At 41.5% G+C, this 16,565-nt stretch overlaps 1 protein-coding gene and 1 pseudogene across 1 annotated transcript; one reads left to right on the forward strand and one right to left on the reverse strand.

Annotated features, from left to right (window-relative positions):
* Nucleotides 1–290: 290 nt before the first annotated feature.
* LOC102514497 lies at nt 291–1,031 on the reverse strand (annotated as a pseudogene).
* Nucleotides 1,032–13,110: 12,079 nt separating this feature from the next.
* LOC102508956 (olfactory receptor 4B1) lies at nt 13,111–14,062 on the forward strand. The gene has a single exon (XM_006190268.2). It carries the CDS (start codon nt 13,133–13,135, stop codon nt 14,060–14,062), a length of 930 nt encoding a protein of 309 aa, XP_006190330.2. The 5' UTR covers nt 13,111–13,132.
* Nucleotides 14,063–16,565: the final 2,503 nt, after the last annotated feature.

Raw genomic sequence — 16,565 nt, forward strand, 5'->3', positions numbered from 1 at the left:
AATAACTTGTTTTGCCAAAGCTCTTTTTCTCCTCCGCCCCTATACAAGGACAGCTGGCTGCTAGATACGGACGGGGAATTAATGAGCGTCTTGGGGGCTAAGCGCAAGCCTGTTGCTTCCCAACGTTATAAATCCATTCCTTGCTTCACGGCGCTTTTTATTCCCCACATGTTCAGAAGTAGTTCTTGCGCTCCAGAAATATGAGTACCTCTGTCGTACCCTGAGCACTCACTCACCAGCTGGCGAGCCTCCTGCCGGCAGACACGAGGCCTTTACAAACCGGAGTCTCCCTAGAAGGCCTGAGACTGGGCACCTTCAGAGGCTGCAGGTTTGTGCGGAGTTTGTACATGTGATTGAGCGCTTGAGTGAAGAAAAGCCCGCTGGTGTTGACCTCCATCAAGGTCAGGTTGTCCAGCGTGGCACTTGCTGTCTCACCAGTCTGCCAGCAGACACCCGGAGCTTGGCTATGTGAGTGTCCCACACATCCCTGAGATCTCATCTGCTTTCGGGATGCTGTCCGAAGCATGGTTTAACAGGAGTTCGGTGAGTTCCACGTAGTAAGGGCTGGGCATCGGGGTGAAAGAGTCTTCCTTTCGTTCACGATCCCTCATTGTCTCCAGCTTTTCCACGTCCACCCACTCGGGAGGAGCCAGCCGACACTTCTGTCTTTGTTTCAAGTTGACGGCCAGCCACAGAGGCAATTCCACGGGTAACCCAGGGTTGAAAGGCCCCAGGTCGCCCCCGATAAGGTAGATCTTGTCCAGACTGAAGTCCGGGATAATGGTGACCAGCTCCTTCTCGGCCAGGAACTCCGCCTCGGCCGAGTTCATGGCGGTGCCGGCGGCCGGACTGGGACTCGCCACTGCCTCTGGCCCCTCAGCATCCGGGAAGACACTCCGCGGCCTCTGCTTTCCGCTGCTTGAGAATTTAAGTATCTTCCTTTTAAATTGAAATTCTAAGTGATAACCTCCATGCTCGTTACTCCGGGATGCTCTTTTCCTATATTTCTGTTGATTTATGGAATCTATGTAAATACACACACACACACACATACGCATGCACACTTGATATCAAAAGTATGTCTTCAAACGTACAACTTTAAGTCAGACCTGGGCTGTAACTAGCCATTCATGTGGCTCTTTGGCCTCCCAAATTACTGACAGCCTGATGGACTTCCTCTTATTTCACATTATTCAGATTATTCTGGGAATTCACTTTTTGTCACTCTATGTTTAAAAGTTGGGGGAAATGCTTTGAGGCTTCACAAAAGGGAACTACCATTTGCAAGATGCTCAAGACTTCATATGAGCTGACATTAGTTGTTCTAGGATATGGGGAGATAACAGTCCTCAGAGTGGTTTATATATGCCTGTGACAATGACCACCTGCAAGGTCTGGGACAAGGTCGCTGAGGCCTAGCGTCTTTGGCCACTGGGGTGACTGCATGAACACCAAGGGCGCCTCCAGCTTTGATGCTACATCGTGAAATTTGGGATGATCTTTTCAATACAAAGAATTCCTGCCATTTAATGTGGCTTCTTTCTTTCATTATTTTTGTATTCCTTTGAACCAGAAGATGTATGAAGAAAAAGACAATGTGTGTCTTTTTTTATTGTCTGAGTGCAAATACTGTTTCCATTAGCTTGTCAGGGAATTTAAACTCTTTGAAACGCGGTTTCTTTATCCTTCAAATGGAAATGCTACCGACTACTTCAGAGATTTGTTTCAAATACCAGACCTAACCCAGCATATAGGAAGTCCTCACTGAATTATGCCTTTTTATTTTCCAACTAGATTGCCAGTACTTACGTTTTATTATGAAAAATTTCAAATATGTACAAAATGGAGATAAGAGCTCATATATTCTTTACTCAGATTAAAAAATGATTAACGTTTTAGCACAATGCTTCATGCATCTCTTTTTCATTATTTTTTTGTTCCAACGTATTTTAATGCAAATCTCAGTCATCATGTCATTTCAACTTCAGTATCCATGTCTCTGAAAATAAGACTTCTCTTTCTATCTTTCTTTCTTTCTTTCTTTCTTTCTTTCTTTCTTTCTTCTTTCTTTCTTTCTTTCTCTCTTTTCTTTCTTCTTTCTCTCTTTTCTTTCTTCTTTCTTTCTTCTTTCTTTCTTTCTTTCTTTCTTTCTTTCTTTCTTTCTTTCTTTCTTTCTTTCTTTCTTTCTTTCTTTTCTTTCCTTTCTTTCTTTTCTTTCTTTCTTTTCTTTCTTTCTTTCCATAAACATGAGGCCTTGATCACATCTAATGTAACTGCCAGCAGTTTCCTGGTATCCCTCAATTCCTGGTCTGCTGGAGCCATGTTTTGTCCCCACCTCTCCTTACAGGGCTTAGGTGAGTGCCTACTAGGTCTGTTCTGTGTGGTGTGGTAGCCCACTGTGGCTACTGAGCATTTGCAACGTGTACAGTGTGATTAAGAAACAGAGTTTTAATTTTATTTAAGTTTAAATTCAAAGCTAAAGTGATATAAAATATTTTGACATAATAATTAGGACATTTTGAGTTAAACAAAATATGCTTAAATATTACAAAAGTGAATTCTGCCTATTTCTTTTGCATCTTATGTGGCTACCAAAACATTTAAAATGACAGTGTGGCTTGTATTCTGTTTTTAGTACACAGTGCTCTACTGAGGTGCTTGACTATACCATCCAATTTAATTCTTGTAACTCTAGTTAGAAGAATAGTGGGAAAACTAGTCCCACTATTCACGTAAGGAATAAAACCCAGAAAGGTAAACTGAGTTTATCCACAATCACATAGCTACTCGCTGGTGGAGCAGAGCTTCAACCTTGATATGTCTTAGCCTGTGCTACATTCTGTCATTTAAATGGTCTATTTCCATTGGCCTTTTAAAAATACCGATAATAGCTTTGGGACCTTCTATACTGTTCTAGGGTCTCTGGGACGGGCATCGCTACTTTAACCAATCCGAACAACAGAATGTAATTAACCAAGACAGACACCAACACTCTGGGATAAGTTAGCGGACTCCTGATATCCGTGCTGTTGCAAGAGCCGCTGGCTTTATAACCAAACAGCGGTTTCTGCTGTGGGGTAGGCACAGTCTTAGAAAATGGTTCAGATGGTGGAGAAGCATATTCAGACTCTCCCGTTATCCTGCCGGAGTCTGGGACTCCGGCAGGATCCTTCGTCTCACCTTCCCGACCCCGATGGTCCCTACCGTGTGGAGCTGTGATGAGGCAGGGATTGCTCTACGTTGTGAAAGGCACTAGTACCTGTCAGTCTGTAGCTGAATAAGGAGGGAGGCAACACCCAACGGATGAGGCTCTAGGCTTCACCAAATGCTAAATTCCACCCCTTTGACTAAATGCTGAATCCCTGGGGGAAAAAAAATTCAGCAGACTTTTCCTGAAAGAGGTGGCTTTCTGGAAGTCTCCAGTAGAGGAACTTTTTGACCCCTCCAGGTATCCGCTTTTTATTTCAATCATAATATTTAAACCATCAAGCTTGTAGGTTACTTGTGTGTTTCTCCCAATAGACTGTGTAGATCCTCAGTCCTTGACTCTTGAACTGACTAGCACACAAGCATTGGATACTGAGTAAACTTTATAGGAAGGAAGAAGAGGGGGAGAAAGGAAATAAGAGTTTCTGGTTTATAAATCTTTCTAGATGGGTTAGTTTTAGGCACCCACTCTATTCCCCCCGCAACATTGTCTAGAATGGAATACGTCTAAAAGCACAAATGCTTATCATGTAGAGCTGGGTTTTCAACCCCCAGCCCTAGCAATGACCATCTGTGTGGCTTTAACTAAGTAATTTTATCTACTTCATCATTGTCCTCACAGGTAAAATAGGGATAAACAGTTCCTGCCTCATAGAGTTGGTGCGAGAATTAAAACAGCTAACATCTATAAAGCTTAGTAATACTAGAGTCTGTGCCATAGGAAGTACTTAAGAAATGTTAATTTTTTTACCCTACAAATCATAGAGATGGGAAATATAACTCCAAGAAGAAAGGTAATAAAAGTGACTTTATTTCCCTGGAGAGTGTGAAAATCTTCCCATCTTTTCCCTACGTCCGGGTCCCATGAATCCTCTGTCAGGCTGTGACCCCTCCAAACACGATTCCTGTTCCAACAGTCTTAGGTTTCTGTAGGTGAGGGCATGTATGTTGCTTCGAAAAATCGTCTGTCCCCCATTCATTCCTTAGAACTGCTGCCTTGGTCAAAAGCAAAGGTTATCTGTCTTGAAGCAAAGCTGTTTTATGCTGTTAGGTTCTCGGTAGGTGCTCAGAAACCAGTAAGGACAGAGGGTAGATACCATAGAAATATATGACTTTGAGACCATTTCAAATGTTAACTCTCACAGAGAAAAAAATGTGACAATGAGTGTGTATATGTCCATGAATGACTGAAAAATTGTGCTGAACGCTGGAATTTGACACAACATTGTAAAATGATTATAAATCAATAAAAAATGTTAAAAAAATGTTAACTTACACTCTCCCTGGGATCCAGAGTTGTTCCTCAGCTCAGTGTAAGTTCAGCCAAGAGCCCTGGTCTAAGGCTCTTTCAAATCCAAAGTCTACGGCTTGAGAAGGAGAAAGAAAGGCGTCTTGATACCAGGAGGATGCTGCGTTCTCTGTGTCTGTCCTGAGAAATGAGTTCCCTTGAGCCTTCCCAGTTGCTTCCTCTGTTGAAAGTTCCTACTAAAGATTCACATAATTTTCCCCGCTGCATCGATCAAGTGTGGGGACCCGCTGGGAGGGGACTTTTCAGAACAGAGTCCCCTGGTTCTTATGGTCCCTGGAGGTAGACCACCTCGAATTTCACATCTGGTACCCATTTTTAAACTGAACAACAATGGATTCCACTGGTTAAATACTTTGTGTCCTGCATTATTATAAGCACTTTGTGTTGCATTGCATGGTTTCTTTGGATTTGTTCTCATGGCCTTGGTTTAACTGCATTGAAGTAATTAAGATTGTTGTTTTGAGACTGACTGTCATCATTGTTCCATGCATGACCTATTCAGTATTAATTAATAAGTTAGTTTAATAAGTAAATTCCTGTAAACCAAAATGTAATCCCAGTGTTAGACATTATGAATAACTTATGTCTATCTCTATATGCATTCCCTAGCCCATCCTATTTTACTGTTTCAAATTAGAATTTTGCTAATATCAAACACTGTTTCATGAATTTCATGCCATTTTGATAGTTTTTGTATGAAGTTCTGTTTTTTATTCCATTATTAGGTTATCTCTCCTGCTATTTCTGTAGAAGTCCTTTTTATATAATCTTGGTACAATCCCCTTGCCATACCTATATATGTTTCTGTCTCTATCTCTACATATATATTGTCTCCTTTCCCAATTTTATAACTTGCTTTTTCTCATTTAATGGTATTTTTTGAGGAACAGAAGTTCTTATTTTAACATAATCTAACTTATTGATCTTTTTCATCATGATAGTTGTTATGGACTGAATGTTTTTGTCCCTCAAAATTCATCTGTGTAATCTTAACCCCCAATGTGATGGTATTGGGGGTGGCACCTTTAAGAGGTGGTTAGGTCATAAGGGTGGAGCCCCCGTGAGAAACCCTAGCGCTCATCCCTTATACGGTGTGAGGACACAGCAAAGTGCTTTCTGTGAACCCAAAACTGGGTCTTCACCAGACACTGAATCTGCTGATACCTTGATCTTGGACTTCCCAGGCTTCAGAACTGTAAGAAAAAAAAAATTCTGTTATTTATAACTTACCATTCTCTGATTTTTTTTTACAGTATCTTAAAGAAAAAGACAATAATACCACTTGTGTCCTCTTTAAGAAATCCTTCCCTATTTCAAGTTTGAAATATATTCCTCTACATTAATCCCTAGATGCTTTATTGTTTTACTTTTCAAATTTAGATCTAAAACCCCCCTGCAATTAACTTTTGAGTATTCTCTGAGGGAGGGTCCAAGATACATTTTTTTTTCGTATGGATAGCCAGTCAAAGTAACACTATATATTGTAAAGCGTGTCCTTCATCTATGGCTCTTCCGTGCACATTTGTAATAAAGCAAGTGTCCACATATGTATGTGTGTGTCTCTGGACTTTTTACATGACACTGTTGGTCTACATTATAAGATTAGGTGCTAATTGGGCACACCAATTAAGTATGACCTCTTTAAAAAAATTTCCAAAAGCTCCACCAGTTACTTTGCTCACACTTCATTGACCAGACTTGGATCATAAGGTCATGTCTAACTGTATGGGAGCCTGGGAAGGTGACTATTTTCCTGTGAGCAAGATTAGAAGAGAATAAAGGAAGTGAAGTATTAGCAGTATCTGCCACCAAAGAGGAGGAAGAAATGTTTTTATCAGACACTTTGTTTCATCAAAGAAATACTGGTAATTATTTTTGGTGCTACTAATTTGATTTTTCATTTAGTGCTGCCTCCCCTATAAAATTTGACACAAAGACCTACACATTAAACTGGGTAATAGTCCACCTACGAAAGTTAAAAATCCTAATTAACATTTATGGAACACCTACCACGTATCAAGCATTTTCTAGATAAACATTTTAACACAGGTTATTTCATTCCATAGTCTAACAATCCTGAAGGTATGTGTTATTACCCCGATTTAACAGGTGAGAAAGCTGACACTAAAAGCTGTTAACTAAATTGTACAAGGTTATAAAGCTACGAAGTGGTGGAAATAGAATCTGAAACCATCTTTTCCTGATGCAGTCTCTCCATTATGCTATGCTTGCTTTTAAAACTAAACTTTTTTTTTTGAAAATTTTAAAGTCATGGCAATATAGTGTCTCAGTGCTATTAATTTGTTCCAGAAGTTTCCTTTCTTCATGAGTACAGAAGCCATCCCATATGGCACCCAAGAATTGGCATCTTCTTCTCAACGTGTAATTCAAGTTAGAGAATGGTGCAGCTCCGAGAATTCGTGAGACTATTGTGGGTGACATTTTCACCAGTCTACGATGACCAGAAACAGGTGTGGGAGGGAGGAGACTGTCATTAGTGTGAACTCATAATGAAGAATCCTATGAGATTTTAACCTATGTTTCCTTCCTGAGTTTGCACAGTATAATCTCCAAACCTGGGGTTTATATTTATGTTCTGGGAGTCACAAGTTTCTGTTTCCTTTTTTTTTTTCCCCAGGGCAGTTTTTATTTATTTTGTAGAGAGTATTTCCTGAATCTTTAGGAATAATCTACTTTTTAAAAGATTGTTTTTTCACATACATATTATTTCAGAGACACATTTGGAAGCTACCAGTAATAAAGATTTCTAAGCACGCTTATAATACGACTCCTAGAGATAAACAGTAACACTTGTTTATGAATATATTACCCGTGTTTAAATACACCTTCACTTTTGCACTTAGGCATTTTCATCTTCTTGTTCTCATTTTTGTCACAATACTTTTTGGGAATGAGAGAGAGAAGAGCTATAAACCCAACCTTTGGGTAACCTTGAGTAAATAGGTAGTCTTAGACACAGAATTCCAATAGTAAGATAAAAATAATAAGATTGTACCAGTTAGAACTCTTTATGATTCAACTGACAGAAAATCCTATTCCATGTATTTTAAAAAATAATGGAAGTCATTACCTCCTGTGACTGAAAAGATCCGAGGCAAGGTAGGCTCCAAGAGAGACTTGATGCAGTGGCTCAAATGTTACTCTGCCCTCTCCTCACCCTTCCTTTTGTGATACTGACTGCCTTTCTAGGTCTCACGTGCTGGGTGTCTGGAAGCTCAAGATTCTTCTTTGTCACAAATGTGCTGTTGCGGTTCTAGACCTCACAGACTCACTCGAAACCACTTCAGGCAAATATATCTGTCTCTTTTGATATGTTCTGCCCAAGACAGAGTAAGCTGCTTTCCTGTGAATCCCTCAGATGTCTCCCTGTCTTCCTGACTGCGTTACTTTCCATCCCTGAACTAATATTGTGCTCAGGGGGTGGTTTATGGACACCTGCTTAAACCAGTCAAAACCCGTCTCTAGGTGAACAGCATCACCCGCATTACGTGGCTGGGATCTGGGTGGTGTGGTTTCTCCAAAGCAAAATCTCGGTGGTTTTGTCATGAAGAGAGGAAAATAGATGCTGTGGAGGAAACAAAAAGTGCTCAATAAGAAAATTTGCCTTGCAGGATTGCCGTGACTATTGGAGATAATGGCTGCAAAGTGTCTGGTATAGTGCCTGGCACACGGTAGGTACCCAGTAAATGGCAATGAATCATCATCATCACTTCTGGGGTATTTAAGTCTAAGTGGTCTTGAAGCATAGACGGTCAGGGTTAGAAAGGACATGAAAGATAATCTAGTCCAATTCTGTTCTATGTCTGTAAACTGCAAACCACAGAGGTGAAGGAGCTTGCCTGAATTCATCCCATTCACAGCTCCCACCTGGCCAGCCCTTTCTTCGCTTCTCCCTTCAGACTCATACACCCATGGAAACTCAGAAAATTGGGGCAAAAAACTCTCCTAATGTCATATTTTCAGTTTCCCTCTCTCAGTGCACAATTACTGGATATTTATAACTTCACAAAGTTCTCTAAGTGAATTAATTTGAACACACTTTGAATCTTTTCCTAACTCAGGTTCTTGGAAATGTTTCACACTAGAGACAAAAAATTCTGTGGGGAATTTGGTCCCTTGATCACAGCGTGTGGCTCAATTTATTTTAAATAGTTCAAGCATCTCAATATTGAAAAACATTCTTTGGTCTTCTAGAGAGTAAGTGGGTTTTCTAAACCAACAACAGGACCTAAAACTTACTGGTTAGCTGTATTCTTTAGCTATTTTTCTGTTCCTAAATTGCTGATCTAAGGATTGGCCATGGGACTGATTTCCTGAATCCTTCCTTTTGTGATTTATTCACATCGCCATAGGCTATTTGTTCTCTAAAAGGTTGTGGAACCTATGGAGTTTTGTTGTATGGTAGCAAAACTGACACTGTTAGTTGGCAACAACAATCGCAAAATCAAAATCACGAGAAAGAATCCCAGTATCTCGGAGACAGCACCCAGCAACCTGACCAATAAGCAGCCGTGTGACTCCGAGAAGCCAGTAAAACTCTCTGGCCCTCAGCTGCTTCGAGGGTAAACTAAGGAGATTGGATGAACGGTCTACCAATCTCTTTTCGCCTCTAAAGTTTCCTTAGTTTCGCCTGGTGCCTCAGCTGAGATGAAGCTGCTCGGACCACTGGGGGTCTGCACTGCAGAGGAGGAAGCCCCGTGGGAGAGTTTTGCTGGGAGGAGAGCCTCCCTGTGCTCCAGGGCTCACCCCTTCTGTCTCCCCAGCCCAGGACATCCCTTTGAGTGAAGGGTTCTTGCCACGGAGGGAGAAACATTTCCTGAGCCTTCATGCTCAACTCCTCGCTCTAAGACGGAACATTACCCAACAAGGTAGGTCATGCCACGCCCAGAGGATGTCACAGGTGAGTACGAGGCTCCAGACCACCATGTGATCTAGGCTGAGTCACTTCCCCGCCATGAGCCTCAGTTTCTGCCTCTGTAAGGGGAGGACTAGACAGGATATTAACTAATTTTTTTTGGCATTCCCATTCTGGGGTTCCACGAAGTACTGCTTGGGGACCCAAAGTGAGTCATGGGAATGAGACCTCAGTGGTGCGGCTTTGAGTGCCTCGTAATAGGTCTTCCAGGCTCTCTGTCACTTTATTGCCTCGTCCTGGTCAGATTTCTCTAGCTGGGGCTTTTTATGTTAGAGGATGAAATTCTACCTAGTTAGGGTCTAGACCATTACTCACCTACCTAGACTCTTACATATAATCCATGGGTTACCTTGTAATCCTTGACCTTAGAGTGAGGGCTTTTCTGGGGGAAGTTCTGGCAGGAAGATGAGGTAATTAGTTACCAATTAACTGTCTTTCTCTTGGGCAAGGGGGAAAGAGAAAGCAGCGAGAAATGTGAACAAATACTAGGATGTCTGAGCTAATAATAGCTACCATTTATTGAGAGCTTCCTGTTTGCCAGGCAACCCTGTAAAGTGCTGTATATATTTTATCTCATATCTAATTTTTTCAACCACAGTGTCAAGAATGAACTGTTACCCTAGTCCAAGAAAATAAGAAAACCTGTTCACAAGGACACCATGGTGTGTGGCTGACAGAGCCAAGATGCGGCGGTCACCTGCAACGCTCTCTGTTATAACAACTACTCTAGACCAGTCCGTGGGGAGAGTGAGTCAGCTCCACTAGGTGTTCTTGTGTTGTTTTCCTCAGCCCTTCAGAGATCCATGAACCTGGGACTGATCCCTCTACTGAAAGATGATAATGGCATAGATTCTAGCTATCCGAATGGAAAGGTCAAGTCGGGTATTTTAACAAAAAGCTCATCACTTTTAGCTGCAGTTTACCAACCGTTCTCTCCTATGCCACGACATTACACGTTGGTCGGGACCCTAGGATGATTTCCTGACAATCCCCATAGTGCCCTACATTCTGCAGTTGAAAAGCACTGAGAAAACGGCAGAGAGGTGGGATAACTGACCAAGGAAAGAGTAAGTGGCCACGTCACATAGACCGTGAGGGGGACTCTGTAGCCGTTTTTCCTGTGGGACCCAGGAAAGACATTAGTAGGGATTTTTTTTGTTTTGTTTTTTGTTTTTCCTCTGTTGAGAATGTGTGTATGAGACACAATCTGATTGATCTTTTGAGAGGATCTTGCTGACTCTGTTCTCTGGAGGATAAACCTCAGGACAGAAGAGTAGAAGCTGGGAGAACAGTTAGGAGCTTATGGTAGTAACCCAGCCACGAGATGACGGTGGCTTGGACTAGGTTAAATAGACATACAAGGCACGTGGGAAGGCATCACTTTCTATGAAACCTGGGTGTTGCTTTATTCTCTAAAATTTGGCTTTCTTTACTTCTGGAGGCAATTAAGAAGTTTGATGTTACTTATTTAACTGTTTATTCCATTGCCCACCAATAAAGGGCTCCAGGAATTCCCCCTGAGGATTTAATACTGCTTTCCTAGTCCTTCCTCCAACTTTGTTGGCTACTGGAGGAAAATGGGGTGGAACAGACCTATGTCTTTCTTGAGCGTCTTCGTCCTGTTTTAGCCCTCACTACACCAAGACTGTGGTGTCTACTCTGGACTGTAAGGTATGTAGATACATTTCTTCACCCAAGGATCAGGCACACTTGTAACAATATTGTGGCATGAGAGACTGAGCCAGTAACTAAAGCTAGGTTTCCCTTTGAGCCGCACAAGGGAGGGTATGTAGTTCTTTCATGATCACTAGAAAAATGTCACTCATGTCTGCTCCTTCCAGTCCCGATTTGCTCGCTCTCTCCCCCAGTTCAGCCAATACTTGTGTTGAGGAAGCCTCTCCCTCCCTTTCTGGTTAAGCCTGGGTGTCAGCCTTGACTGAATCACTCTTAAGTTGTGTTTCTCTGTTGCAAGTAACCTAACCTCTCTGAATTGCGGTTTCTCAGAGCTGTACAGGAAGAATTAAATAAGGAGATGACTGTAACATGCTCACCACCGTCCAACACTCAGTGGAAGCTGAATACAGGGCAGCAGTCTCTGCTGCTGTGGTTGCTGGGATGACAGTGAACGTGGGGAACGCCAGGTGACCACGTGCTTTAGTTTGCTCCAGGCCACCAGACCATTTCACAGCCTCTTTGGGTGTTTTTTGATGCCTTTCTTCTTTCCATTTCCCTGCACCAGTAAGATGCTTCATCTCGCCTGCTCAGTTGTTCTTCGTGGGTGCCCCTCCTCTTTTTTATTACGCCATGCAATGGCCCATTTCTTCTCCTGTTTTAGCCAGTTAACTTCCTGAGGATTCTCTCAGCATATTTTACCCTGTCTTCAAATTCTTATTAGGAGAAAAACTGGGGGGAAGGAGATAATTAATCTATTTCAGCATGGAAGCACAGGCAGCAGAAGGAAAAATAGGAGGAATAAGAGATTCTTCAAAGTAATTTTACAAGCAGAGAAAACTCTCAGGATTTCATAAATGTGCTGTTTAATTGCATGAAGTTGCAAGCTTCCTGAGGGTGAGAGCCATCTTCCTTCTTTCACAGGTCCTGAATCACCTAGGCACGTGGTAGATGCTTAATAAAACATTTGGTCAAGAAAATTGAATTAAAATAAATCCTCACCTCCTGCTGACAAAAATCTTTGCCAATGGCAGGAAAACTGGAAGACAGAAACCAGCAAACTGGTGAATCCCTGTTTATTGTATTTGAATTATTGTTTGATGGTGAGTTATACCCTCAACAACTTCCAGAAGTTTGCTTCCACCACAGGTGTCAAACATTTAAAAAAAAGTTTGTAAAAATTCATGAAGGTGTGAGATTGGGTGAAGCCATAGAGACTGAAGTAATTCAGAAACTTATATAGTTCATCCAAAGAAAATATTGAAGACACTCTTTAGGAAGGAAGAAATATCAGTGAGATTGGCATTTCTCAGGGATAAAAGGAGAAAACAAGAGATGAGACTCAGGAGCAGAAATTCACTTGAGAATTTTTAACACAAAGGCAGATGGGGCTGGGATAACTGTTAGTCATTAATATGGATGGTTATTAATGCTGAAAATGTTATTACTATTAATTATCAATCAATTAATTATTAATATTATTATTATTTTATTTTGGCAGGGGGCAGGTAATTAGGTTTATTTATTTCTAGACGAGGTACTGGGGATTGAACCCAGGACCTTGTGCATGCTAAGCATGCACTCTATCACTTGAGCTATACCCTCCCCCAAATGGTAATTATTTTTTCAGTGTGGTTTCTTGAAATAACATACTGGTTAGAATAAAATGATCTGGTTCTTGTTCTGGATCCTTTTCTTACTAGGAGGCTCGGCTGATTCACAATCTCTCGGAGCCTCAGTTTTCTCACTTGTAATATGGAGATCACAGAGTTTTTGTGAGGTGGATTGAATCTGGTGTTGCATAGAGTGGACCACTGGGCACCGAATGAACAAACATTTAATGTATTAACAAATAAACAAATAAATAAATTAACCAGTCAGATATCATGTGTGAAGGAGTTCCACCAACAGTTCCACCAACGTGCTACACAGACATGAAGGACTGGTGTTAGGGCTGTGTCTGTTTCATTACAGGTCTCTTCTCTTTGATCCACCTTCAAGTGGCGTCCATGGCCACTACGAATAATGTGACTGAGTTAATTTTCACTGGCCTTTTCCAGGACCCAGAGGTGCAGAGAGTGTGCTTTGTGGTGTTTCTTCCTGTGTACGTGGCCACGGTGGTGGGCAATGGTCTCATCGTTCTGACGGTCAAAGTCAGTAAGAGTCTGCATTCCCCCATGTACTTCTTCCTTAGCTACCTGTCCCTGGTGGAGATCAGCTATTCCTCCACTGTTGTCCCTAAGTTCATCACAGACTTACTTGCCAAGATTAAAACCATCTCCCTGGAGGGCTGTGTGGCTCAGATATTCTTCTTTCACTTCTTTGGGGTCACTGAGATACTCTTGCTTGTGGTGATGGCCTATGACCGCTATGTGGCCATCTGCAAACCCCTTCACTACACAACCATCATGAGCCGGCCTGTGTGTCACCATCTGGTGGCTGGTTCCTGGTTTGGGGGCTTTTTTCATTCCATAATTCAGATTCTTATCACCATTCGATTGCCCTTCTGTGGCTCCAATGTGATTGATCACTACTTCTGCGACCTCGAGCCATTATTCAAGCTTGCCTGCACCGACACCTCTGTGGAGGGGCTTATTGTGTTGGCCAACAGTGGCTTAATTGCTCTGTGCTCCTTCCTGCTTTTGGTGTCCTCCTATATTGTCATCTTGGTCAACTTAAGGAACCATTCTTCAGAGGGGAGACGCAAAGCCCTCTCCACCTGTGCCTCTCACATCACAGTGGTCATGTTGTTTTTTGGTCCTGCCATCTTCCTCTACATGCGACCACCCTCCACCTTCACTGAGGACAAACTGGTGGCCATGTTCTACACGGTGGTCACCCCCATGCTGAACCCCATCATCTACACACTCAGAAACGCAGAGGTGAAAATCGCCATGAGGAGACTGTGGGGCAAAAAGGAGAACTCAGGGATGGAGTGAAAATGAGAAAGTGATTAAAAAATTGTGTCTGATTTTTCTGTTCTTGAAGTGGATTTTAATTTTAGTGGGACATTCATGAATGGCAGAAACAAATGTAAAGACTTAATGTTACTGCTGCTATGGTTCTCTTTAGTAACTAAAGACTCCCTAGTGTATTCTGGTATTGTTCCAAGGACAGAGGTCAGATTGGCTTCATTATCTCCCGCAATATCATGGGATTAGGAAACACTAAGGCTCAAACTAAGTGCAAATACAAAGGAGAACATTTCAATAAGTATTTTATAGGTTAAATCAAATTATAGATCACTTAGTCCTATGATCTCCTTGCATTCCTTCCTTACCCCCTTCCTTTTTCTCTTCTTTCCTTCCTTTCGTCTTTCCTCATGCTCCCCTCTTTGTTCAACCTCCTTAATGATAATAAGTTATATTTAGTTAAAAAAAGGAAGCCAGAGGAATTATCAGGGGATACTTGAGAAGGAGGGCACCAATCTGATCTACTCTTCTAATGTGGACAAGTGTGGAAATTGAAAACGGGAAGTTGCATCCAGGGACTTCTCTATTCTTCTGGTGGTTTTGACATCTTGTGCTCTAGATCACCTGATCACAAGCCCCAGAAAGGTCCCAGGAGCAACTTCAGTTCTTGTGACATGTTGGCACAATAGTCCTTCGATCTCCTCTCACAATGTCCATCTTCCATAGTTAGAAAAGAAGATGATAACAGTATAGATTCTAGCTATCAGCAGGGAAAGATCAAGTCGAACATTTTAAAGAAAAAGACATCCCTTTTAGCCTTATCCAGATGCAAATAAATATAGAATGTAAAAAAAATTTTATCAGACCTAACTTTAAGGATGAAGAGGAAGCAGATAATACTGAAGATTTACTCTGCACTTCTGTCCTTTATTCTGATTGATCAGGCCAAGTCCACTTTTTATCATGCCTCTTAGTGTTTTTTGGTTGAAACAGGATGGGACAGTCTGTGCCTACATTATTATTTTCTCTCTCAGAGATTCCTCTCACCAGACTCTTAATCATGGTGAAAAATTTAGAGAATATCATAACATTTGCCCCCATTGACTTCGGAATTACAGACTGTCTTTGCATTTTCCCTCCATCCTTCCAGCTCTCCTTGAGGACTGGAGGAAATGATGTGGGCAGCTTCCTTGCAGAGGCATGGAATATCACTGTATGCTTTAGGCCTTAAGGGCTTTTCCCTTTCTCCTAGGTGCTGGTGGAGCATGTAATGAATGGTGGTTTTAAATGCACCAGGGAAACTTCCCCACTTCCCTCATTGTCCCCAGTAATCATGCCCATGGATGGCCACCAATAAGCCCTGAAAAAATACCACTTCTTCCTGGAACTGCTTTGCCACACTTTTCATATGGCAAACTCCTATACATCCTTTAGGACCTAGGTTGAAGTCACCTCCCTTATGAGTCCTTGTCTGACCTTCCTCCTCCTTGGGTTGAACTTGTGTCCCCTATCCATGACAATTTTTACATAATTTTATCATTGTCCGTATCACTTTGATTGTATTATTTTGTTTGTTTTTCTCTCTCATTAGACTGTGAATTCTCCAGGGCAGGACTATCCACTGTCTCTTCTTTGCAGCTCTAAATATCATGCTCTCACCTGGTGCTTTGTAAGCACTTGTGAATAAGCAGCCCTTTCTAGATCACATTTTACAGATTTTTTTTTTTAATGAGCTTGTCTCATGGTGTGGAGTGAATCTCTTCCTGCTAAAATCTGAAGAGCTCAGGCTCTGAAATTCATCACGTTCTTCCTGTTGCCCCTCTCCCACAACCCATGATTGAAGTACTTACTTCACCCTACACCTGCTTATCATAAATACAATAAGATTAACAATAGTATGAACTTCATATGTGTTCTGAATATTAAAAAAGATAATATTCATAAAGGTTTAAGAAAAGAATGGTATAGGGTTGGTATCATGGACTCAACAAATAGTAGCTATCATAATCGTGATTATAATGAGTGCTGATTATTCATTTCATTTGTGTGATGACTACATGGCACTTCTTTCTGTCTTGAGGGGATACACTTGATTACATCCTAACAAAAGTTTCAGGCAGGTAAAAGTCAAAGGCAGTTAAATCCTTTTGTTTTGAGGCTTCTTTGGGCTAAACAGTCTCTGTTTCTTAATTGCTTTTGAGTGTGTAGCAGCATGGTACCTGGCACATTGTAGGTGTTCAATAAATATTTGTTAAATAGATTTGACTATCAACATGGCCTCACTATCTTTTATGCTGAATGACTTATATTTTGGTAATATATATTTGAAAGCATTCGGTTCAGAACTAAACTCAGTGCAGCTACCATTCCTTTTCTTATTACCTTGATTGTATTGTATCAGACTAGGACTTTAGGATGCAGGCTGTGATAGAAGCCTCTCACTCATGCGCACCTTTTGTTTCCTCATTGAAAGCTAGGAATACATCATCAATACACTGTGAGCCTTGGATACTCATGGACAGATAACATC

Source organism: Camelus ferus, chromosome 10 (assembly GCF_009834535.1).
Source record: "Camelus ferus isolate YT-003-E chromosome 10, BCGSAC_Cfer_1.0, whole genome shotgun sequence".
In the NCBI taxonomy this organism is placed as follows: Eukaryota; Metazoa; Chordata; class Mammalia; order Artiodactyla; family Camelidae; genus Camelus; species Camelus ferus.